The sequence below is a fragment of the Salmo salar genome, chromosome ssa23 (genome assembly GCF_905237065.1).
Source record: "Salmo salar chromosome ssa23, Ssal_v3.1, whole genome shotgun sequence".
Taxonomy (NCBI): domain Eukaryota; kingdom Metazoa; phylum Chordata; class Actinopteri; order Salmoniformes; family Salmonidae; genus Salmo; species Salmo salar.
In genome coordinates this window covers 23,935,810-23,960,122 of record NC_059464.1, presented here as the reverse complement: position 1 = coordinate 23,960,122, position 24,313 = coordinate 23,935,810, and the positions used below count along the sequence as shown (strand labels likewise).

At 45.4% G+C, this 24,313-nt stretch overlaps 1 protein-coding gene across 1 annotated transcript in view; it reads left to right on the top strand.

Moving 5' to 3' along the window:
* The first annotated feature begins 479 nt into the window (after positions 1–479).
* Positions 480–24,313, top strand: part of LOC106584287 (leucine-rich repeat-containing protein 52-like) — a 31,753-nt gene continuing 7,919 nt past the window's right edge. Inside the window, exon 1 of the mRNA XM_014169359.2 lies at positions 480–1,848. Within this exon, the coding sequence (XP_014024834.1) occupies positions 1,200–1,848 (649 nt within the window). The 5' untranslated portion in view covers positions 480–1,199. The remainder of the gene's footprint in view (positions 1,849–24,313) is intronic.

The window sequence follows — 24,313 nt, the reverse complement described above, 5'->3', positions numbered from 1 at the left end:
GGTCTAACGGACTCCTGACACACACACACACACACACACACACACACACACACACACACACACACACACACACACACACACACACACACACACACACACACACACACACACACACACACACACACACACACACACACACACACACACACACACACACACACACACACACACACACACACACACACACACACACACACACACACACACACACACACACACACACACACACACACACACACACACACACACACACACACACACACACACACACACACACACACACACACACACACACACACACACACACACACACACACACACACACACACACACACACACACACACACACACACACACACACACACACACACACACAGGGCACACAGCCACCCTCCCATCACTATTTCTATCTACACAGCTGCAGAGAAAAGAGGAAGAGAGAGAGATAGAGAGAGACAGAGGAGAGGGCAGCGCTCACACACAACACATGCAGGCAGAACAGCCGAGAAGGCAGAAAAGGACGCACGCACTTCCAGTCACACTCTGAAATAACGGATTAGCTGGAGACATAGCAAGGCAGACGGTGATTATTAGCCTACTACATCTCCATTCAAAACAGGCGCTTTACTAGTACACACAAATCTCTTTTACAGGAACCGGGAGGAATCTCGTCCTGGAATATAATACATTTCACCATCCAGCAGTTTGGAAAAAACAAACAATGCTTTCTGACGGCGACAACTAACTGACAATGATGACATACAGAGGCAATGACAGAAAAGAGCGACTGAGCCTCTCTCTTTTATCTCATCTTTCTCTCCTCTCTCTTCTCTCCTTCCATGAGAATCTGAGCCCGATAAACCTTAACGATTCTCACTCACCACGCGACCAGCGTCCGTCAGTAGGGTCACCTTCGGAATTAACGCGGGCTTCTTGTGGGCGTGCGTGGCGTGCGTTAGAGTGAGTGAGTGACCAATAGCCTTTTGGAGAGAGAAAAAAGAGAGAGTCTGGATATAAGCACGATCCAACCCTCCAGACAGCAACAGAAGCAGCAGCGGGAGCCGGTCCTCCAGAGTAGCCGTCTGGACTCACCCCCAGTCCCGCAGCCCCATGCAGGATGCGCGGGGGGGAGCGCTGGTCCTGGGGTGTCCTCCTGGTCCTGCTCAGCCAGAGTTCATGACACCCTGGGCGGCTTCATCATGCGTCTCCTGCCTGCTCCAAGCTCCCAATCCCTCCGGCTACTCTTTCTCTTTATCTTTGTGATGGGGGTTGCCCCTTACCCGGCTCTCACTGCAGGATGCCCAGACAGGTGTGTGTGTGACGACCAGCTGGTGGTCCAGTGCGCTGGGCAAGAGCTCACCCTCTTCCCCAACGACCTCCCTCTAGCCACCCGCCAACTCATCATTTCCAACAACAACATCGGAGAACTTCCAGCATTGCAACTCAACTACCTGTCTGATCTGGTCTACCTGGACGTCAGCAACAACACCCTGATCGAGATCTCCGAGTCCACCTTCGGGAATCTCCGAAAGCTGGCCTATCTTGACCTGTCCTTCAATACACTAACCCAGATTGAGGACCGGACTTTTGGACCATTGTCAAGCCTGGTGATGCTACGGCTAACAGACAATCTGGGGCTAAATGAGATCCACCCAGACGCGTTCTCAGAGAACATGGCTCTGCAGGTGCTGGATGTGAGCAGGAACAACCTGACGACGCTGAACATCAGCTCTCTGATCGCCCTGCCCTCCCTGCGCTCCCTGGGGCTCAGCGGGAACCCCTGGAGATGTGACTGTGAGACGGAGGACCTCTGCCTCTGGGTCCAGATCGAAGGATTCAAGTTCCAAGGTGAGAATGGGGATGGAGCAGTGGGTGGGCTCTGTGTGTGTGTGTGTGTGTGTGTGTGTGTGTGTGTGTGTGTGTGTGTGTGTGTGTGTGTGTGTGTGTGTGTGTGTGTGTGTGTGTGTGTGTGTGTGTGTGTGTGTGTGTGTGTGTGTGTGGACCACTGTCCATGTGTACAGAAAGCAGGATTCAAGTTGTTCTGTTTGTTTATAGCGTATGGGTGACCTGTGCCAGTGTCTTGCTCATGTGTTTCTATAAATCTCACTTTGTCACTGTCTTTAATTCAGCAGCAATAAAGTTTGACAGATGGTCAGAGGAAGTGCAGTCCCAATACTCAGGTGGTGTAGTTATTAGGCCTATAGCTTAGACTGTTGGCCAGCACCATGTGTTTTGTTATTGTACAATTCTGGCGAGTAAACAGGCAGTTGTCCTCTGCTGGGACGGCCACCCAGCGACGCTCCAAGGTCTTATCACTGCTTATCGTCACATCAATTCATTTAGCTAATTTGATGGTGGAGCGCTCAGTCAATAGTCCCTGATGGACGACTCACTCCGCTCTCCGCTCCCTGCACGGCACGTCATCCCTGTTATTACAACACACACATGCACACACACACACACACACACACACACACACACACACATTGAATAATGTCACAGTAGCACAGGGACCAGGGTAATGGATTGGCCTCAAAGTCACAATGATCAGAGGACTTCAACACCCCTTTGCTTTATCCCTCCCTCCCTCTTACTCTCTCTCCTCTTTCCCTCCCTCTCTCACTCCCTTTCTCCCTCCCTCTCTCTCTCCCTCTACCTCTCCCCTCTCATATCTCCCTACTTTCTCCCTCCTCTCTCTCTCCCTCTCTCTCTCCCTCTTTCCCTCTCTCACACCTCACACCCTTTCCCCTCTAACCTCTCCTCTCCTCCCCACTCCCTCCCCCTCTCCCTCTCCCTCTCCTCTCTCTAACCTCCACCTGTCCTTCACATCACTCCAATAACTCTCCCAAAACTCATTCTTTGTCTAATGACTTTTCACACTATCTACGCCAGGAGCAGGACAGAGAGGAGCTTATAACGACATCATCACTTCTGCTGTCAGTCAGTTAGCCTACTCTCAAAATAGGAGCCTACTGTTTTAGATCTACTAAAGAGAGTAGAACATATATAACAGTCCTACTCACTAGAGGATAGTAGTCTAATTACTGACACTCAGATCAGTGGAGCATCCCACCATGCATCTACTATGTGAAACTACCACAATAGCCTTCATGAAGAGGGTTTAGCCTATTGGCACAGGTGGAAAGTCGGGGTTTCAGGTTCAAGCCAGGCTGTACATCTGAGAGGCCAGGGAAGATGTACAGTGTTGACTATGTCCACAGTCAGTGTCAGCAGACCTCCCTATCTGTATCAGTGCTATTGGTCCTCTCCTCTCCACCTCACTCTACCCACTCCTCCTTTCTCGTCGTTCTTCTTTCACTGATTGTCCTCATTCGTCCAGCTGTACCTGATCTCTCTCTCTCTCTCTCTCTCTCTCTCTCTCTCTCTCTCTCTCTCTCTCTCCCTCCTCCTCCTCCCCCGGTATCAGTGTTTGTCTCAGTGCCGTATGCTGTGATGGTCTTTAAACAGGCCAGACCCTCACACTGCATACAGTTTTGTAAGAGTAGCATGTGTGTGTGTGTGCATGTGTACGTCTGTCTGTCTGTCTGTCTGTCTGTCTGTCTGTCTGTTTGTCTGTCTGTCTGTCTGTCTGTCTGTCTGTCTGTCTGTCTGTCTGTCTGTCTGTCTGTCTGTCTGTCTGTCTGTCTGTCTGTCTGTCTGTCTGTCTGTCTGTCTGTCTGTCTGTCTGTCTGTCTGTCTGTCTGTCTGTCTGTCTGTCTGTCTGTGTGTGTGTGTGTGTGTGTGTGTGTGTGATCCAATCCACTCTAGCGTGTGTGAGTAAGTGTGTGAGGGGTCTCTGGCTGATTAGACCATGAGGAGGAGAACCTTTGGGAGAGGGGGAGGAGAGGAGAGGAGGCCCTTCTTACATCAGCTGATATCTCAAAGTGCTGTACAGAAACCCAGCCTAAAACCCCAAACAGCAAGTAATGCAGGTGTAGAAGCACGGTGGCTAGGAAAAACTCCCTAGAAAGGCCAAAACCTAGAGGAAGAGGTGGAAGGGAAAGCAGTGAGTTGGCTGTTGAGCCTCAACCCTTATTTGACCCCTCACTCTGCATGCACCTGCATCAGGTCCTGGTTACAGGGAGTCACTGGGACTTTGAACTAGACCAGACACCATGGCATTTTGAAATGAAGCATGTCTCCCTTCTTCTTCTCTCCCTCCTGTAGTATGGGATGACATGGGTGTCTATTGATATGGCAGCCATATCATGTACACTAACCAGAGTGACAGTCAGGAAAGAGGGAATTGGGTCAGGAGAAGAGGGAGAGAGAAAGAGAGGGTGTGTGTGCGTGTCCGTGTGTGTGTGTTTGATAGGGGTCGGTGTACGTGACTGTGTGTCCTCGTTGTTTAAGAGGTCTCATGCTATGACTGTAATGGTGGTGTTAGCTCTTACTGTGTGTGTGTGTGTTTGTGTGTGTGTGTGTGTGTGTGCGTGCGTATTTCTTCCACTTGGGCTCCCCATGCTCTAACATGATTACTCAGAGCCCATTTAGAGTGTGGCTATGGTCCCTTACATACCATGCTGTAGTGAGAGGAGGGACCATAGCCACATGAAGTAGGGGTGCTGAGGGTGCTGGTAAATAATAACAATAATAATAATATAAAAGGCCTTTATTACTCCTGCATTATTACATGTAGTCGGAAATGACTTTTTGATATCAGAGAGGCGGTAACTCACCATCTTTTTGACCAGAAATACAACTTTCCTAAATTGGATCCTTTGTTCGTACCTCTCAAGATGATTGAACTTATCCCAGAGGCTGGTCCAAGACGCCGGCCGGAGGAGAAGAGGTATTTGGAGTGGAGTTTTAGTCCGACTCAGGAGGAGTGCAAACCATCCACCGCTTCCGAGTATATTACTTGCTTATGTTCAGTCCCTGGACAATAAAGTAGACGAGCTCAGGGCGAGACATCAGGGACTGTAACATACTCTGTTTATGGAATCATGGCTCTACCCAGATATACTGTCCCCGTCCATACAACCAGTAGGGTTCTCAGTACATTGCATAGATAAGAATAAAGAACTCTCCGGGAAGAAGAAAGGCAGAGGTGTATGGTTCATGATTAACTACTCATGGTGTGATTGTGGTAACGCACAGGAACTCAAGTCCTTTTGTTCACCCAACCTAGAATACCTCACAATCAAACTCCGACTGCATTACCCTCCGAGATCATTTTCTTCGGTCATCGTCAAAGCCGTGTATATTCCCCCTCAAGCAGGGGGCCGCTCCCGAGGAATGTGAGCTCTCGTTCTCCGTGGCCGATGTGAGTAAGACATTTAAGAGTTTTAACCCTCGCAAGGCAACCCTAGATGCATCCTCAAAGCATGCGCAGACCAGCTGACTGAAGTGTTTACAGACATATTTAATCTCTCCCTATCGCAGTCTGCTGTCCCCACTTGTTTCAAGATGCCCATCAATGTTCCTGTATCCCAAAAAGTGAAGGTAACTGAACTAAACGACTATCACCCGTAGCACTCACTTCTGTCTTCATTAAGTGTTTTGAGAGGCTAGTTAAGGATCATATCACCTCCACCCTACCTGTCATCCTAGACCCATTGCAATTTGCTTACAGCCCCAATAGATCTATGGATGATGCAATCGCCATCACACTGCACACTGCCCTATCCCATCTGGACAAGAGGAATACCTATGTAAAAATGCTGTTCATTGACTAAAGCTCAGCCTTCAACACCATAGTACCCTCCAAGCTCATCATTAAGCTCTGGGCCCTGGGTCTGTACCCTGCCCTGTACAACTAGGTCCTGGACTTCCTGATGGGCCTCTCCAGGTGATGAAGGTAGGCAACAACACCTCCACTACGCTGATCCTCAACACAGGGGCCCCACAAGGGTGGGTGCACGGCCCCTCCTATACTCCCTTTTCACCCATGACTATGTGGCCTTACACATCTCCAACTCAATCAACAACAGTAGTAGGCCTGATTACCAACAACGATTAGACAGCCTACAGGGAGGAGGTGAAGGTCCTGGCGGAATGGAGCTGATGGTGGAATTCAGGAGATAGCAGAGGGAGCATGCCCCCATCCACATCGACGGGGCCGCAGTGTACACATCACTGACAATCTGAAATGGTCCACCCTCGGGAGGCTGAAGAAATTTGTCTTGGCCCCTAGAAACTGCCTTTGTTATAAAATAATATATATATTTTTTTGTGTTGCACCAATATTCTTATGTAATATAACCATATACAATTTCAGTAGCACATTAGAGTGATGGACTGTGCCATACAAACTGCCTCCATAATAGATTAGTCTACTCAGACAGGCGCGAATCAATCAGGTGTCTTGTACACCATGATATAATAGTGCCTTCAGAAAGTATTCAGACCTCTTGACTTTTTCCACATTTTGTTACGTTACAACTTTATTGTAAAATGGATTTAAAAGAATAATAATCTCAGCAATCTACACACAATACCCCATAACAGTTGTTTTGAAAGTTTTGTAAAAGTATTAAGAATAAACAACAGAAATACCTTATTTACATAAATATTCAGACCCTTAGCTATGAGACTTGAAATTCAGCTCAGGTGGATCCTGTTTCCGTTGATCATCCTTGAGCTGTTGCTACAACTTGATTGGCGTCCACCTGTGGTAAATTCAATTGATTGGACATGATTTGGAAAGGCACACACCTGTCTATATAAAAATGTCCCACAGTTGACAGTGCATTTCAGAGCAAAAACCAAGCCATGAGGTCGAAGGAATTGTCCGAAGAGCTCCCAGACAGGATTGTGTCGAGACACAGATCTGGGGAAGAGTACCACAAAATGTCTGCATCATTGAAGGTCCCCAAGAACACAGTAGCCTCCATCATTCTTAAATGGAAGAAGTTTGGAACCACCAAGACTCTTCCTAGAGCTGGCCACCTGGCCAAATTGAACAATTGGGGGAGAAGGGCCTTGGTCAGGGAGGTAACCAAGAACCCGATGGGCACTCTGACAGAGCTCCAGAGTTTCTCTGTGGAGATAGGAGAACCTTCCGGAAGGACAATCATCTCTGCAGCACTCCACCTCCACTAATCAAGCCTTTATGGTAGAGTTTATGGTACAGCCTTAATACAATTTTATTCGATTTTGATTTGATTTGTATGAGCGGAGAGCAATATTCGTCAGTGATAGAGGGAGAGTGACAGGGAGGGAGAGAGAACAGGTGAGAGGGGTGGGAGTGAATGAGATCGTAGAGAAAGTGCAGAGTTGAGACAATCATGAAATAGAGCTGCAACTGTGTACCAAAGGAAGGGGGAGGAGAGGACAGAGAAAAGGGTAAAGAGAATAAGGCAGATTTGTATCTTGGGCATTGAGTGCTGTGCCTCGAGGAAAGCTTAGTTTAAGAGAAAGGTAAGAGAAAGACACTGGGTAAGAGAGGAGGGGAGGGAAAGTATAGTACAGTATGTCTCTCTCTCTCTCTCAGTCATGGGATGATAGAGTGAAGTGTCTGGTCACCCAGGCTGTGTCCTCTGAGGCATCTAGTGACCTGGATTGGGTGGTTATTGGTAGTGTGGAAGAGGGACATTTTATTTGTTATCTTCTATGGCGTAACGGCCGTCGTATGAAGTGGACCAAGGCGCAGCGGGTTGAGTGCTCATTTTAAACTTTTATTGAACACTAAATAAACAAAACAAGAAAACGAACGAACGAACAGTAATGCAGGCTACACACAGCAGTGCAAAAACAACTTCCCACAAATCCCATGACAAAAACACCCCTCTTAAATAAGACCTTCAATTTGAAGCAATGAAGAGCAGCTGCTTCCAATTGAAGGTAAACCCCATCAACTAAACATAGAAATAGAAAGACTAGACTAGAACATAGAAATATACTAACAGAACATTAACCAAAACCCCGGAACACTCTAAACAAGCACCCCTCTACATAAACACATATCCCAACAAACCCCGAACCACATAAAACAAACACCCCATGCCACTTCCTGACCAAACTACAATAACAAATAACCACTTTACTGGTCAGAACGTGACAGTACCCCCCCCCCCAAAAGGTGCAGACCCCGGATGCACCTAAACAAAAAAAACACAAAAATAACCCCCAAAAAAGTCATTATCCCAAACTAAAGGGAGGGAAGGGAGGGTGGCCACCGTCACCGACGGTTCTTGTGCTACACCCCCCCTCCCCAACCCACCTACTATGGAGGTGGATCAGGCTCCGGCCTTACTCCCCAACCTTACCTGTCCACCCCCGCTAAATAACCATTAAATATTACCCCTCCCGAAGTCTCTGGGCTATGGCGCATCGCTGAAGACCTCGGGCTGATGTGCGTTGCTGGAGACCTCAGGCTGAAAGGCGACTCTGGCTGCGCCGACTCCGGACTGTAGGGCGACTCTGGCTGCGCCGACTCCGGACTGTAGGGCGACTCTCGCTGCGCCGACTCCGGACTGTAGGGCGATTCTCGCTGCGCCGACTCCGGACTGTAGGGCGATTCTCGCTGCGCCGACTCCGGACTGTAGGGCGATTCTCGCTGCGCCGACTCCGGACTGTAGGGCGATTCTCGCTGCGCCGACTCCGGACTGTAGGGCGATTCTCGCTGCGCCGACTCCGGACTGTAGGGCGATTCTCGCTGCGCCGACTCCGGACTGTAGGGCGATTCTCGCTGCGCCGACTCCGGACTGTGGGCCGTCTCTCTCGGCTCCGAACTGTGGGCCATCTCTGTCAGCTCCGGACTGTGGGCCATCTCTCTCGGCTCCGGACTGTGGGCCGTCTCTCTCGGCTCCGGACTGTGGGCCGTCTCTCTCGGCTCCGGATTGTGGGCCGTCTCTCTCGGCTCCGGACTGTGGGCCGTCTCTCTCGGCTCCGGACTGTGGGCCGTCTCTCTCGGCTCCGGACTGTGGGCCGTCTCTCTCGGCTCCGGACTGTGGGCCGTCTCTCTACGGGGCACTGTCGCCGGAAGCTGTAGACGGGGCACTGTCGCCGGACACTCTGGACGAGGCACTGTCGCTGGACACTCTGGACGAGGCACTGTTGCCGGAAGCTCTAGACGGGGATTGCGCACTGAAGGCCTGATGCGTGGGGCTGGCTTAGGATGCGCCAGACTAGGGACACGCACCACAGGGCTAGTGCGAGGAGCAGGACGAGCTGGACTGGGCTGACGCACTGGAGGCCTGGTGCGTGGGGGTGGTAGTGGAGGTACCAGACTGGAGACACGCAACCCAAGGCTAGTGCGAGGAGCGGGAACAGGACGTACTAGACTGGGCTGACGCACTGGAGGCCTGGTGCGTGGTGCTGGCTTTGGACACGCCAGACTGGAGACACGCACCTCAGGGCTAGTGCGAGGAGCGGGAACTGGATACACCGGGCCATGAGTAGGCACTGGAGGTCTGGAGCGTACCTCCTGCACAACCCGTCCTGGCTGGATGGTAATAGCAGCCCTGCACGAGCGGAGTGCTGGCACAGGGCGAACTGGGCTGTGCAGAGGCCTGATGGTTGCCGTGCGTAGAGCAGGTGTAGGGTAGCCTGGGCCTAGGAGGCGCACCGGTGGCCAGATGCGCTGCACAGGCATCCTCCTTCCAGGCTGGATGCCCACTCTAACACGGCACTTGCGAGGGGCTGGGATCGCTTGCACCGGACTGTGCGTGCGCATGGGCGAGATCTTGCGCACTTCCGCATACTCCGGCGCTCTCCACTCAATACACTCCCCATAATAAACACGGGGAGTTGGCTTAGGGCTCACCCTTGGCCCAGCCAAACTACCCGTGTGCCCCCCCCAAAACAATTATTTGGGGTGCCTCTTGTGCTTCCTTCGTTGGGCCCGCTCTTCACTCCACTTTCGCTGTTCCTCCCTCGCTGTCTCCACCTATTTCCATGGCAGGGTCTTGTCCCCTGCCATTACCTCCTCCCATGTCCAAGATGTCCTCCACTCCCTTCTCTCCCTGGCCCAGGATCCTTGCTCCTCCTGGGCCCGCTGCTTGGTCCGTTGGTGGTGGGAAGTTCTGTAACGGCCGTCGTATGAAGTGGACCAAGGCGCAGCGGGTTGAGTGCTCATTTTACACTTTTATTGTACACTAAATAAACAAAACAAGAAAGCGAACGAACGAACGAACAGTAATGCAGGCTACACACAAATCCCATCACAAAAACACCCCTCTTAAATAAGAACTTCAATTAGCAGCAATGAAGAGCAGCTGCTTCCAATTGAAGGTAAACCCCATCAACTAAACATAGAAATAGAAAGATTAGACTAGAACATAGAAATATACTAACAGAACATTAACCAAAACCCCGGAACACTCTAAACAAACACCCCTCTACATAAACACATATCCCAACAAACCCCGAACCACATAAAACAAACACCCCCTGCCACGTCCTGACCAAACTACAATAACAAACAACCCCTTTACTGGTCAGACGTGACATATGGCCTGAAGAAGGGACAGGTCATTCTGTTCTTCTTAGTTTCTGTAAGATTGCTAAATTGCATTGTTTCAAGTTGCCCTTTACATTTCTGTAGTCGAAGAGTGGACACGTCCTTGGTATGATTTGTCTTTCTCTTGCCTTTACTGTCTGTGGTGATAAGCATGAGTACCGGACTCATATGTGAAACACCCCACCCATACTTGGTCTCTATAAGATGCCTGTGAGAACAAAGAGCGAGTTGAATTGGTTTTCCCATGCATGTTCAAGTAAAGATGTTTTTATATTGAGATTTGACTGCTTTATGAGTAGCGCTGACCACAATTAGTCGACTGTTGGCTGTTGGTCGAGCAAGATTGTTTTAGTCGAGCAGTAACACATATACAATATATATACAGAGCCTTTGGAAAGTATTCAGACCCCTTGAATTTTTCCACTTTTTACTAGGTTACAGCCTTATTCTAAAATGTATTAAATTGTTTTTACATATATAACCAGTAGTACATTTACCGTTAATTCCTATCATTTCTAATCAACAATGTTTCTTACTGCATTCAGTATTATTATTGCAGTCTTCCCATTCTCATTGTCGGAGTGGACACATTGTTTGCGGAGTGCACAACCTTAGCTACACTTGTGAGAAACAACTTTTGGTTTATTTAATTCCATTTACAAATTCTGACAATTTAGTCATTGTCTTTTGTTTGGAGCGCTCCTGTCAATGCTGAGTAAGAAGTAGTCCTATAGGCTACCATGCCTGTGTGCAAATGTGGGCATAAATGTGCCCATTTGGGGAGCTGATAGTATTTCTGATTGGCTTAAATGCACAACCAATAATGACCTGTTTAGTTTCTCATGCAAACTAAGTCTGTTTTTACATCCATTGAGAATTTACATCCATTGAACATGCCATACAAATAAAGGCATTTTAATGAATTATATGAAGAGTGCCTTGATCCTCCTTTCTATTTGAGTTCCTCAATGCATTTGAAAAATCTTTCCAGCTCTCTCCCTTTTGATAACCACTCAGCGTGAAAGGGAAAAATGTCATGCTCTGATCCAGTGGCAACGTCATAAAATAGGCTTCTTATCAGTGATTGAATTAGATTGAAATAGGTTCCGGTACTCATTTTGGATGCTGGTACTGTGTCTTTTTAGGTGCAGGAGCTTCACAATACTTTTAAACTAATATTCTATAAGAGGAACAGGAGCTCAAGCAGTAGAACATTTGACGTGCCGGTACTCAGCTCTGCTAAGCTACTGCCCAAGTCAAGCACTGCTTCTTATCCCTTGTGCAAATAGCCTACAGCTGTGTCTGTCCCGAGCTCACTGGCGCGGGAAAATCTGAGGGCCCAGAATATTTTATTCAATGTTTCAAGTTCGCCAGCACAAGCTTCGTGTCATGTCCTGACCAGTAAAGGGGTTATTTGTCAGGACGTGGCAGGGGGTGTTTGTTTAGAGTGTTTCGGGGTTTGTTGGGTTATGTTCTTATGTAAGAGCGGTGTTTGTTTTATGTGTTTCGGGGTTTATGGTTAATGTTCTATGTTAGTATATTTCTATGTTTATCTAGTATGTCTAGTTCTATGTTTAGTTAATGGGGTTGACCTTCAATTGGAAGCAGCTGCTCCTAGTTGCTTCTAATTGAAGGTCCAATTTAAGAGGGGTGTTTTTCTGTGGGATTTTGTGGGTAGTTGTTCCTTGTTTAGTGTTTGTGCACCTGACAGGACTGTTTCGTTATTGTGGTTTTTTTGTATACGTATTTCTTTCTTTCTCCTTCTTCAAAATAAAAAGAAGATGAGTATACATTTTCCCGCTGCGTTTTGGTCTGATCCTTTCAACAACCGTGACACTTCGGGCCGAAGTTAATAGTTGATACAATGTTTCAAGTTCGTTGCAGACAGGCCATGTGTAGCCAATGTGATTTATAGGATATTTATTTTGATCAGGATATTTTCTACCTGCAGCATGGAATGTTTTTATTTGTTGGCTTTCTAGGCTATTTTTACATAGTTGGCAATGGCAATTGAAGTTACTTTTTAGATTTGTATCATTTTAATTTGGATAGGATTTTGATTAACCATATGACAATGATTTTGAGATACAAAGACGTTATTATAAATTAAATTGAACTGTTTCATGAAAATGTGCATATGAAAAACATAACTGGCAAAGTTTATTTGTCACGTGCGCCGAATACAACAGGTGTAGACCTTACAGTGAAATGCTTACTTACAGGCTCTAACCAACAGTGCAATAAAAAAAAAGGTATTAGGTGAACAATAGGTAAGTAAAGAAATAAAAACAACAGTAAAAAGATCGGTAGAAATTAAAGATAAATTGGCATTCCACGTGAGAAAGGTTGCCGAGTCCTCGTGTAGCCTATTACCGGCAACTTCAGAAGAGTAATGGCCGAAAGACGTCCTGGAGCTGTGTGGTTGGTATTGGGGGCCTGGATGTTGGGGTTGTTGGGTGGAGTTGGGGCTGGAGGGTCAAGGGTGAGGGTGAGGGAGAGCTGTGTTGGGGCTGGAGGGAGACCAGTTCTCCAGCTCCAGAGACCAGCTCACAGACCTACAGGCACTGAACCAAAATAGAAGGGTGAGCACTGGGCAATAGTTAAATATTCATAAACAAAGAGAGACTGGGACGAGGGGGGGTGTACATGTCACAAAGATAGAGATAAATAAATAAAGAGAGAGAGCATAAGAGAGAGACAGAGAGAGAGAGAAACAAAGAGAGAGAGAAAAAGAGAGAGAAAGTTTGTGAAAGAGAGAGAGAGAAAGAGAGGTTGTAGGTAAAATAAGGACAGGAGTTTTCTGTGGCCCAGATATATCCATCAAAGTCCTAAATCCATTCATTATGATCCGAAGTCAATGACTCCCAGAACAGCTATTATACTATACTGTAACAATGTGTGCTGAGAGTCGGGAAGCAAGTTCAGGGAGTGAGTGTTTTAATAAATAAATGAAACATAATACAAAACAAGAAACACAAACAACACACAGACAGGAAACGGAAACAATGATGCCTGTGGAAGGAACCAAAGGGAGTGACATATAGGGCAGGTAATCAAGGAAGTGATGGAATCCAGATGAGTGATGAGCTGCAAGTGCGCGTAACGATGGTGGCAGGTGTGCGCCATAACGAGCAGCCTGGTGATTAACCAGATGGAACAATCTAAAGATTCCCTGTGTACTGTTAAATATGTATGCTGTGTGTATTGACGACTATGGCATTGTTGTGTGCATTTGCTCTAAGTTCTGAAGCAGGGTAGGGTGGGAGGGTAGCAGTGTAACTTAAGAGCGTAAGGGACAAATCAAAATTTACTGGGGGGGGGCTGGTCCAACTCAAGGTGTCATAAAAAAAGGTGCCCTCCCCATATTTAAAAATATTTTCACATGACCCTTCCCTTGTACTGAAAATAAATTGAACACCCTCCCACTTCATAGAATTAACTCAAAATAATGTTTATGACCTCAAATAACAATAACTGTAGCGACCCTGTGTTATAATCATGGGTATCTACATTGCTTTTGTGGCACAGTTGATGCCACGCAGGGCTACTGGCCAGAAGGTTGAAGGTTCGCCAACCACCAAGGACGAGACTCTACCTGCCTCTCATTACTTCACTATCAGTGCTGGTTGCAGACGATGATCAGCTAGGGGGAAATCAGATTTTCAGCATTTGTACAATTGTACATGTTGGTATGGGTAAAGTGACTATGCATAGATAATGTGTAAATAGTCCGGTGGCCATTTGATTATTTGTTCAGCAGTCTTATGGCTTGCTGTTATAAACTGTTAAGGAGCCTTTTGGACCTAGACTTAGCACTCCGGTACCTCTTGCCATGAGGTAGCAGAGGGAACAGTCTATGACTTGTGTGACAGGAGTCTTTAACAATTTTTTGGGCCTTTCTCTGAAGGAAAAATGTAATTTGCTTTAAATCAGTGCGCACACGAGCATTCTGTCATAGACTTTCTCCGTCTATATATATATATATATATACACACAGTGCATACAGAAAGGATTCAGACCCCTTGTGTAATGAGGTGCGTACTGGCGGCAGAGAAGTCAAGCGCAGGAGAGCAAAAACTGATTTAAAATGGTGTCGTTTAATAAACATAAACCACCGTCAACAGAACAATACATGAAATGGGTCAAACAAAACCCGGTAAATTCCAGCATACCGTGCATAGGCACTACAAGAAACAATTACGGACAAGGACATGGGGGGGGAACAGAGGGTTAAATACACAACATGTAATTGATGGAATTGGAACCAGGTGTGATGGAGACAAGACAAAACCAATGTAAAATGAAAAGTGGATCGGCGATGGTTAGAAGGTCGGTGACGTCGACCGCCGAACGCCGCCCGAACAAGCAGAGGTCGTGACACCTTGACTTTTTCCACATTGTCTTACGTTACAGCCTTACTCTAAAATGTATTAAATTGTTTTCTCCCCATAATGACAAAGCAAAAACAAGTTTTTAGACATTTTTGCAAATTGATAAAAAAACAAGACAATGAAATATCATGCTTACATACGTATTCAGACACTTTACTCAGTACTTTGTTGAAGCACCTTTGACAGCGATTACAGCCTTGAGTCTTCTTGGGTATGACGCTACAAGCTTGACAAACCTGTTTTTGGGGAGTTTCTCCCATTCTTCTCTGCAGATCCTCTCAAGCTCTGTCAGGTTAGTTGGGGAGCGTTACTCCACAGCTATTTTCAGGTCTCTTCAGAGATATTTGATCGGGTTCAAGTCCAGGCTCTGGCTGCGCCACTCAAGGACTTTCAGAGACTTGTCCCAAAGCCACTCCTGCGTTGTCTTGACTGTGTGCTTAGGGACGTTGTCCTGTTGGAAGGTGACCACCAAGGACGAGACTCTACCTGCCTCTCATTTCTTCACTATCAGTGCTGGTTGCAGACGATGAAAAACATCCCCCACAGCATGATGCTGCCACTTCCATGCTTCACCATAGGGATGGTGCCCGGTTTCCTCCAGACATGACGCTTGGCATTCAGGCCAAAAAGTTCACTCTTGGTTTCATTAGACCGGAGAATCTTGTTTCTCATGGTCTGAGAGTCTTTAGGTGCCTTTTGGCAAACTCCAAGTGGGCCGTTATGTGCCTTTTACTGAGGAGTGGCTTCCGTCTCGCCATTACCATAAAGGCCTTATCGGTGGAGTGCTGCAGAAATGTTTGTCCTTCTGGAAGGTTCTCCCATCTCCACAGAGGAACTTTGGAGCTCTTTCAGAGTGGCCATCGGGTTCTTGGTCACCTCCCTGACCAAGGCCCTTCTCCCCTGATTGCTCAGTTTGGCCGAGCTGCCAGCTCTAGGAAGAATCTTGGTCGTTCCAAACTTTTTCCATTTAAGAATGATGGAGGCCACTGTGTTCTTGGGGACCTTCAAAGCTGCACATTTTTTTTGGTACCCTTCCCCAGATCTGTGCCTCGACACAATCCTGTCTCAGGGCTCTTCAGACAATTCCTTTGACCTCATGGCTTGGTTTTTGCTCTGACATGCACGGTCAACTGTGGGACCTTATATAGACAGGTGTGTGCCTTTACAAATCGTGCCCAATAATCGAATTTACCACAGGTGAACTCTAATCAAGTTGTAGATATATACAAGGTATATACACGCATATATGTATATATATACACTACCGGTCAAAGATTTAGAATAATAGTGAAGACATCAAAACTACGAAATAACACATATAACACCGGGATGCTGGCCTTCAGTAACAGATGATCTCTGCGTGTGTATTTCCCACCATAAAGCATGGAGGAGGAGGTGTTATGGTGTGGGGTTGCTTTGCTGGTGACACTGTCTGGGATTTATTTAGAATTCACATCACACTCAACCAGCATGGCTACCACAGCATTCTGCAGCGATACGCCATCCCACCTGGTTTGGGCATAGTGGAACTATCATTTGTTTTTCAACAGGACAATGACCCAACACACCTCCAGGCTGTGTAAGGGCTATTTTACCAAGAAGGAGAGTGATGGAGTGCTGCATCAGATGACCTGGCCTCCACAATCCCCCGGCCTCAACCAAATTGAAATAGTTTGGGATGAGTCGGACCGCAGAGTGAAGGAAAAGCAGCCAACAAGTGCTGAGCATATGTGGGAACTCCTTCAAGACTGTTGGAAAAGCATTCCAGGTGATGCTGGTTGAGAGAATGCCAAGAGTGTGCAAAGCTGTCATCAAGGCAAAGGGTGGCTACTTTGAAGAATCTGAAATATAAAATATATTATGATTTTTTCTCCAATTTTTAGTTTACCACATGATTCCATATGTGTTATTTCATAGTTTTGATGTCTTTACTATTATTCTACAATGTAGAAAATAGTAAAAATAAAGAAAAACCCTTGAATGATAGGTGTGTCAAAACTTTTGACTGGTACTGTATATATGTATACACACTGAGTATACAAAACATTAAGAGACAGGTTAAATAAAGATTTTTTAACCTTAAGACAATTGAGACATGAATTGTGTATGTGTGCTATTCATAGGGTGAATGGGCAAGACAACAGATTTAAATGCCTTTGAACAGGGTAAGGTAGTAGGTGCTAGGCGCACCGGTTTGTGTCAAGAACTGCAATGCTGCTGGGTTTTTCACGCTCAACAGTTTCCAGTCTATATCAGGAATGGTCCACCACCAAAAGGACAAACTTGACACAACTTTGGGAAGCATTGGAATGCTTTCGACACCTTGTAGAATCCATGCCCTGATGAATTGAGGCTGTTCTGAGGGCAAAAAGGGGTGCAACTCAATATTAGGAAGGTGTCCTTAATGTTTTGTACACTATCATAGATGTCCTAGCCTACCTCTTTCAGGTAATAATTTCAGGTAATAAATTAATTGCAGTTATTAGCCTTATATTTAGCTAATGAATGATGGGCAATGTATAAGCTTCTAATTATTAGCCTCTGTCTCTTGCACAATACGCACCTGCGCTCGGCTGACCTCTCACCTTAAAAAATGTTCCTTAGCTCTTGGAATCCCAGGAAAAACAAGACATTTTCACTGTAGCCTAGAATAGAATGTTGTACTCACTTGAAAACAATAATGCAATTACTCAATGCGTTGTGGTGTTGTAGGCTAGTCTAGGTAGGATAACTGTATTGTCCCTAAACAAGATCAATAGGGGAGATTTTATATCTGTGTGTCTCATGTCATCACTGTCCTTTCATGTGCAATGATGCACCTGGTCTCTTCGCTGCCTATCAGCTATTCCTATTTGTTCTTGTCGATTCATATTAAAACTTGATGCAGCTTTTAATGTATTTATGTGTGGTATGATTGCTAGTTAGCCTATTGCAGATCTGGACAAACGATACACCTACCATTTTGTCACTATGAATGGTGGATAGAGGGCTGGATAGACTGTTAGACTGGTACAATATCCTGACCTGTGGTATAGTAAAAGTTAGCGCATGGAAAAGCGTAGTGCATAAGGGAAGTACCAAAACACCTTGATATAGGGGAGGTGCTTGCAAGCAGATGAGGAAATTTAGCTAGGATGGAAGACATTATATAGTAAAACCTGATAAAGAGCGAATGTTAACCAGGGAAAAAGACACAGTACCCTCCCCTGTGCCCAATAAAAAACCACACAACTCTTCCCAAAAGTTTGGCAACCCTCCCCTATTTTGGCAGCCAGGTTACCCGTGATACAAGTCAGTATTCAACGTCCATCCATGTCTGAGGATGTTGGGAGATGACATGGAAACCGGCCATCTGTCTCTGATTCCAAAATAAATTAGTTTTTGAGATTTTGGTTTTAAGCCTATGCCTTACCTTAACCATTCTTAGTTAATGCCTAACCTTAAGATTTCGGAGATAATTCCTAAACTTAACCTTAACCTTTCAAATGTGGAGCTAATGCCTAAACTTAACCTTAAACACTTCGAAAAGTAACATTTGCAACAACTTCGAAATTTCATGTTTGAGAAACATGAATGAACTTTAATTCTGACGTGAGACTTTGAGAGCTAGTTTTATTTTGGACCACCCCGATCTGTCCCTAAGACAGAGGCATGGGTGTGAGCGAAATGAGACAACAAGCGAAATGAGAGTAAGATAGACAGAATGAATGTGAGTGAGAATAGGACTGAGAAAGACAAATACATAGGAAAACAGAGAGAAAGAGGCAGGGAGAGAGAGAATGAGATGAACAATAAGACAGAAAACCATTCTGGAGAAAGAGAGATGAGAGTGAAAATGAGACGGAGAAAGTGATTAAGATAAATTGAGAGAACGAACAAAGGAGTGAGAGAAAGAGCTGTTGCTATCTGACCTTCCCTCTCTCCTCATCCTTCGCTGGAGGAAGGCGGGACTGCCGAGAAAAGATTGAGGGAGGGATGAGGCGGTGATGGTGATGGTGATCTGACTAATACCATATTGGAGAGAAGAGAGTGTGAAGCTGTGTGTGTGTGTGTGTGTGTGTGTGTGTGTGTGTGTGTGTGTGTGTGTGTGTGTGTGTGTGTGTGTGTGTGTGTGTGTGTGTGTGTGTGTGTGTGTGTGTGTGTGTGCGTGCGTGCGGTGTGTGTGTGTGTAGGAAATATTCAGCCTAGTCGATGAGATGAAAAAAGGTCAACTATTCTTAGTCAACCTCTCTCTCTCTCTCTCTCTCTCTCTCTCTCTCTGTCTATCTCTCTCTGTGCCTCTCTCTTTCTCTCTCTCTCGCTCTGTGCCTCTCTCTCTCTGTCTATCTCTCTCTCTGTGCCTCTCTCTCTCTCTCTCTCTCTCTCTCTCTCTCTCTGCTGATTTTTTTACCAAACAAAACCAGATCTTGAAATATAATGAAAAAAAGAGGCTGGTACTCACTTAAATCAGATTTTAATATTTTACAGCCAGTGCTTATTTGTTTGGAGGGCAAAAGCCCCCTTTCTCAGAATTAGCAGTCAAGAGCATAACCACATCAGTGGATCTCTCACACACATGCAGTAGCACATACACACACACACAAACACGCACACACACACACACAGTCCCAGCAGTGGTGTGCGTGGCCAAAGAGTTCTACTTTCATGTTTTTTTTCCCCCTTCAGATTCACTGTTTAATAGTCACATTTAATGGTCACATTGTAGGGGTTGCATGTATGATTTCAGGGTACAGTGAAAATCTTAGGCTCCGAGCTCCAACATGTGTGTGTTAGTGACATAAAACAATGAAAATGGTAATAAAAAAACAACAACAATAGAAATAGCACTATATACATAATAGAAACTGTAGCAGTGATGAATAAATACCATGTCCGGGGGGGGGGATGGCCAGCAGGCAGACTAAATGACCATCGAGTGTGTGTGGACCAAGTGAAATAAAACAATACAAATAATAATAAAAAAGGTAATAACATACATATTAACAACTTCAACAGTGATGAATGTCATTGGGGTGGCATTTGGGCAGAGGTCCCTGATGATCTTCTTGGCCTTCCTGCGACACCTGGTGTTGTAGGTGTCCTGGAGGGCAGGCAGTGTGCACCCAAAGGTGCGTTCAGCTGCACGTATCACCCTCTGAAGCGTCTTGCGGTCCTCTCGATGGGGCTCCTGTAGAACACTGTGAGGACCCTCGGGACAGGCTGAGTCGTTGTCGTGCCTTCTTCACCACGGTGTACGTGTGGTTTGACCATTTCAGCTTCTCTGAGATGTGTACGCAGAGGAATTTGAAGTTATTAACCGTCTCCACTGCGGCCCTGTTAATGAGGATGGGGGCGTGCCCAGTCTGGTTCCTCCTGAAGTCCACAATCAGCACTTTTATTTTGCTGATGTTGAGGGAGAGGTTGTTTACCTGGCACCAGGCCGTCAGAGTGCCTCCTCCTCTCTGTAGACCGTCTCGTCGTTGGTAATTAGGCCTTCTACTGTCGTGTCATCATTGAACTTGATGATAGAGTTGGAACTGTGAGAGGCCATGCTGTCGGCAGGAAATACTGGAGGGGACTGAGGAAGCCCCCTTTTGGGGCCCCCGGGTTGATGTCATGCCGTGTTGATGTCATGATGTTGGGGACCCTGTGTTGATGTTTAGCAAACTCATACCGTTTACATTTGTTGGATGACATGAAAATAGAGCTCTTTGGCCATGCACACCAGTGGTGAGTTTAGTGTCGAAATTAGAATACATGAGCAGAAAAGAACCCCATACCTACTGTAAAATATGGTGGGGGTTCTTTGATGTTATGGGGCTATTTCTTCCACTGGTCCTGGGGCCCTTGTTAAGATCAACGGCATCATGCACTTTACCCAGTACCAGGACATTTTAGCCAAAAACCTGGTTGCCTCTGACATGAGGCTGAAACTTGTCTGCAAGTTGATCTTCCAGCAAGACAATAACCCCAAGCACACATCAAAATCCATACAGAAATGGTTAATTGGTCACAAAATCAACATTTTGCAAGGCCATCTCAGTCTCTGGACTTGAAACCCATTGAAATCCTGTTGTTTGAATTGAAGAGGGCAGTCCATAAGCGCAGACAAAGGATATCAAGGATCTGGAAGGATTCTGCATGGAGGAATGATCTAAGATCCTTCCCTATGTGTTATAAAAAAAAGTCTCAGTGCCGTTATCCTCGAAAGCCAGTTGATGTATTGAAAGAAATTGAAAAGAGGTGTCAATCATTTTAACCCCTACCTTTTTGAGAAAAAAAATTACTTGTTAAACAAAATGTCATTTTCTGAGCAATTGTATTAGTATATTAGTATATTTTTTGAGTGTGCAATATACTGTAGCTCAGTGTTTTAACTATTTATTCTGTACAGTCATTTTTGCTCATCTTTGTCAAGGGTGTCAATAATTTCGGACCCAACTGTATCTCTATCTGGCGAAGGGAAATGATGAGGCTCTTCCTGCCTCATACATACACACACACACACACACACACACACGCACGCACGCACACGCACATAGCACACACACACATACGCACAAACACATAGCACAGCTACTCATACACCACAGGAGGTTGGTGGCACCTTAATTGGGGAGGACGGGCTTGTGGTAATGGCTGGAGCGGAGTAGGTGGAATGTCATCAAATACATCAAACACATGGATTCATGCTATTTGATTGGCTCCATTCCAGCCATTATTATGAGCCGTTCTCCCCTCAGAAGCCTCCACTGTCACACACACATCCACACATCATTCTAAGCTATTTGTTCTGTATCTATGAGGTTGGGAGGAAAGATTCAAATGATAAAAGACACAAGTAGCATCCTCCTCATCTGTAGGATTACCATATGTACACTAACATGGTACACACACACACACACACACACACACACACACACACACACACACACACACACACACACACACACACCCACATGCACTGTCATAATTAGTGTGTTATAAATAGCTCTGGTTACAGTTGGACTAGGAGTCTGCCTTCCATGTTACAGTTTTTTACAATCACTTTGGCACTAATTTCGGAACCATGATGTAATTTTTCAAAACTCTAGACACAAAACTCACAACCGATGATCAAAGTGCAAATTTTTCAAAACTCTAACACTTTTTCCCAATTGCTTGGATACAATACACATAAAGCTAAGATCATTTGTTCATTCAACTAAAATCACCTGTTCAAAATGACACAACATAACATTAATGTATTACCATTTCAAAATGCAATTCACACATTACATCTGAGATGACTGTCTATTCATTTCATTACAATCATCTAACTATCAATTGATACAACTGATCAAAATGATAAGTAACTGTTGCATTACTCTTAATGTATAGTTTTATGGAAACTGACAAACAATATTCCATATTTAGATCAAGAAAGTTTCAGGATAACGAGATCCATTGACACCAATTACCGTGGAACATGAACCAATTGGACTACATTATCTATGGATGTAATATTTCATCATCATTCTTTATCAGACACTGTTTCTATGGTCCCATGTACCACTTTTTCAGACCATCTTTTCAGATTTGACATCACTTTATTAGGTACACCTATCTAGTACTGGGTAGGACCCCCTTTTGCTTCCACAACAGCCTAAATTATTCATGGTGTTGTACGTTAAGAGATGCCAATCTGCACACCACTGTTTTAAACGGCTGTTATTTGAGCATTTGTGGCCTTTCTGTTAGCTGAATGAGTCTGGACATTCTCCTCTGATCTCTCTCATTAACAAGGTGTTTTTGCCCACAGAACTGCCGCTCACTGAATGTGTTTTGTTTATCGCACCATTCTCTGTAAACTCTAGAGACTGTAGTGTGTAAAAATCCCAGGAAGGCAGCTGTTTCTGAGATGCTGGAATCACCATGTGTGGCATCAACAATCATACCACAGTCAAAGTTGCTTAGATTACTCATCTTACCTGTTCTAATGTTTGGTCGAACAACATCTAAAGCTCTCTACTCTATATACTCTATATATTGAGTTGCAGGCAGCCACATGATTCGCTGTTCGAATGTAACCTTCCTTGATGAGCTAAATCAGGTCTGTAGAGCAGATGGCGTGACCTATGTCATTGTGTGGGATAATGTCAGGTTCCACCATGCTCAAATGGTGCAAGCATGGTTTCAGACCCAACCACAATTTACCACCCTGTACTTACCCCCATACTCTCCTTTCCTTAACCCGATTGAGGAATTTTTCTCCACATGGAGGTGGAAGGTATATAGGCTCCCTCACAAACAAGCCACCCTTCTCCAGGCCATGGATGACGCATGCAATGACATCACGGCAGACCAGTGTCAGGCCTGGATTCGCCCGAAGATTCTTCCCAAGGTGTTTGGCTAATGAAAACATCCATTGTGATGTTGATGAGAACCTATGGCCAAATCCACAAGACAGGTTTGAGGGAAATATAGAAGTACAGTAATCAATCCTTTGTTTTGCTTTTTACAGTAAGCCAGGTGAGGAACACTGCAGTTAACATTTTACTGTAGTTTTTTTCTTTTTTTTGTAGCTAATTATTTTTGCTTTGATTCAAAGAAACCTATGTTGTGATTTTATTGTATTTCATCAATACATTTCAGGTTTTGTTCAATGATTCCACTGTCTGTAGTATTCTCTCTACTAGTCCTTTTACAGTAATGTATTTACGTGTAGTAGCATAATGAAACGTGTCACATATTTTGTACTACAATATTTAATGATTGTACGAACAACTACACAGTGAAACTATCGGTATCTTGTGTGTGGGTGATCTAAATTCATGTTTCTATGGTATTTCATGATAAATTAGTTATTTGAGCCAATGATTCTGCAAGTGCAAGGTTTCTTTAAAGATATGAATGCACAATGCAATGTTTTGAACATTGGACAGCCTGTGTTACAAGTGATGACCGTTTTGAGTTTTGTGTCTAGAGTTTGGAAAAATGTCCACAAGGTTCTGAAATTAGTGCCAAAGTGATTGTAAAAAACTGTAATACTTCACAACCAAGATCAGCTCTCTCTCTCTCTCTCTGTGTGTGTGTGTGTGTGTGTGTGTGTGTGTGTGTGTGTGTGTGTGTGTGTGTGTGTGTGTGTGTGTGTGTGTGTGTGTGTGTGTGTGTGTGTGTGTGTGTGTGTGTGTGTGTGTGTGTGTGTGTGTGTGTGTGGTATTTGAGTAAGCTATGAAGTGATGGGACTCACTCTATTATCTGACTTAATTGCTGTTTTCTCTGAGTCAAGAGAGGAAAGAGGAGGAGGGAGAGAGGGGGAAGGGAGAGAGAGAACGAAGGGAAAGAGAGAGAGCGAAGGGAGAGAGAGACGGAAGGGAGAGAGGGAGGGAAAGTAGAGTGAGAGGGAAGGGAGAGAGAGCGAAGGGAGAGAGAGAGAGAGATGTTTGGTTATGTTTTAGGAATGTAATTTCTCCAGCACTCCAGCGAAATGGAAATAGTCTTGCTAGCTCTGCTGTGTGTGATATTGAGTCTGGATAGAAGCCCCTCACAGTCTCAC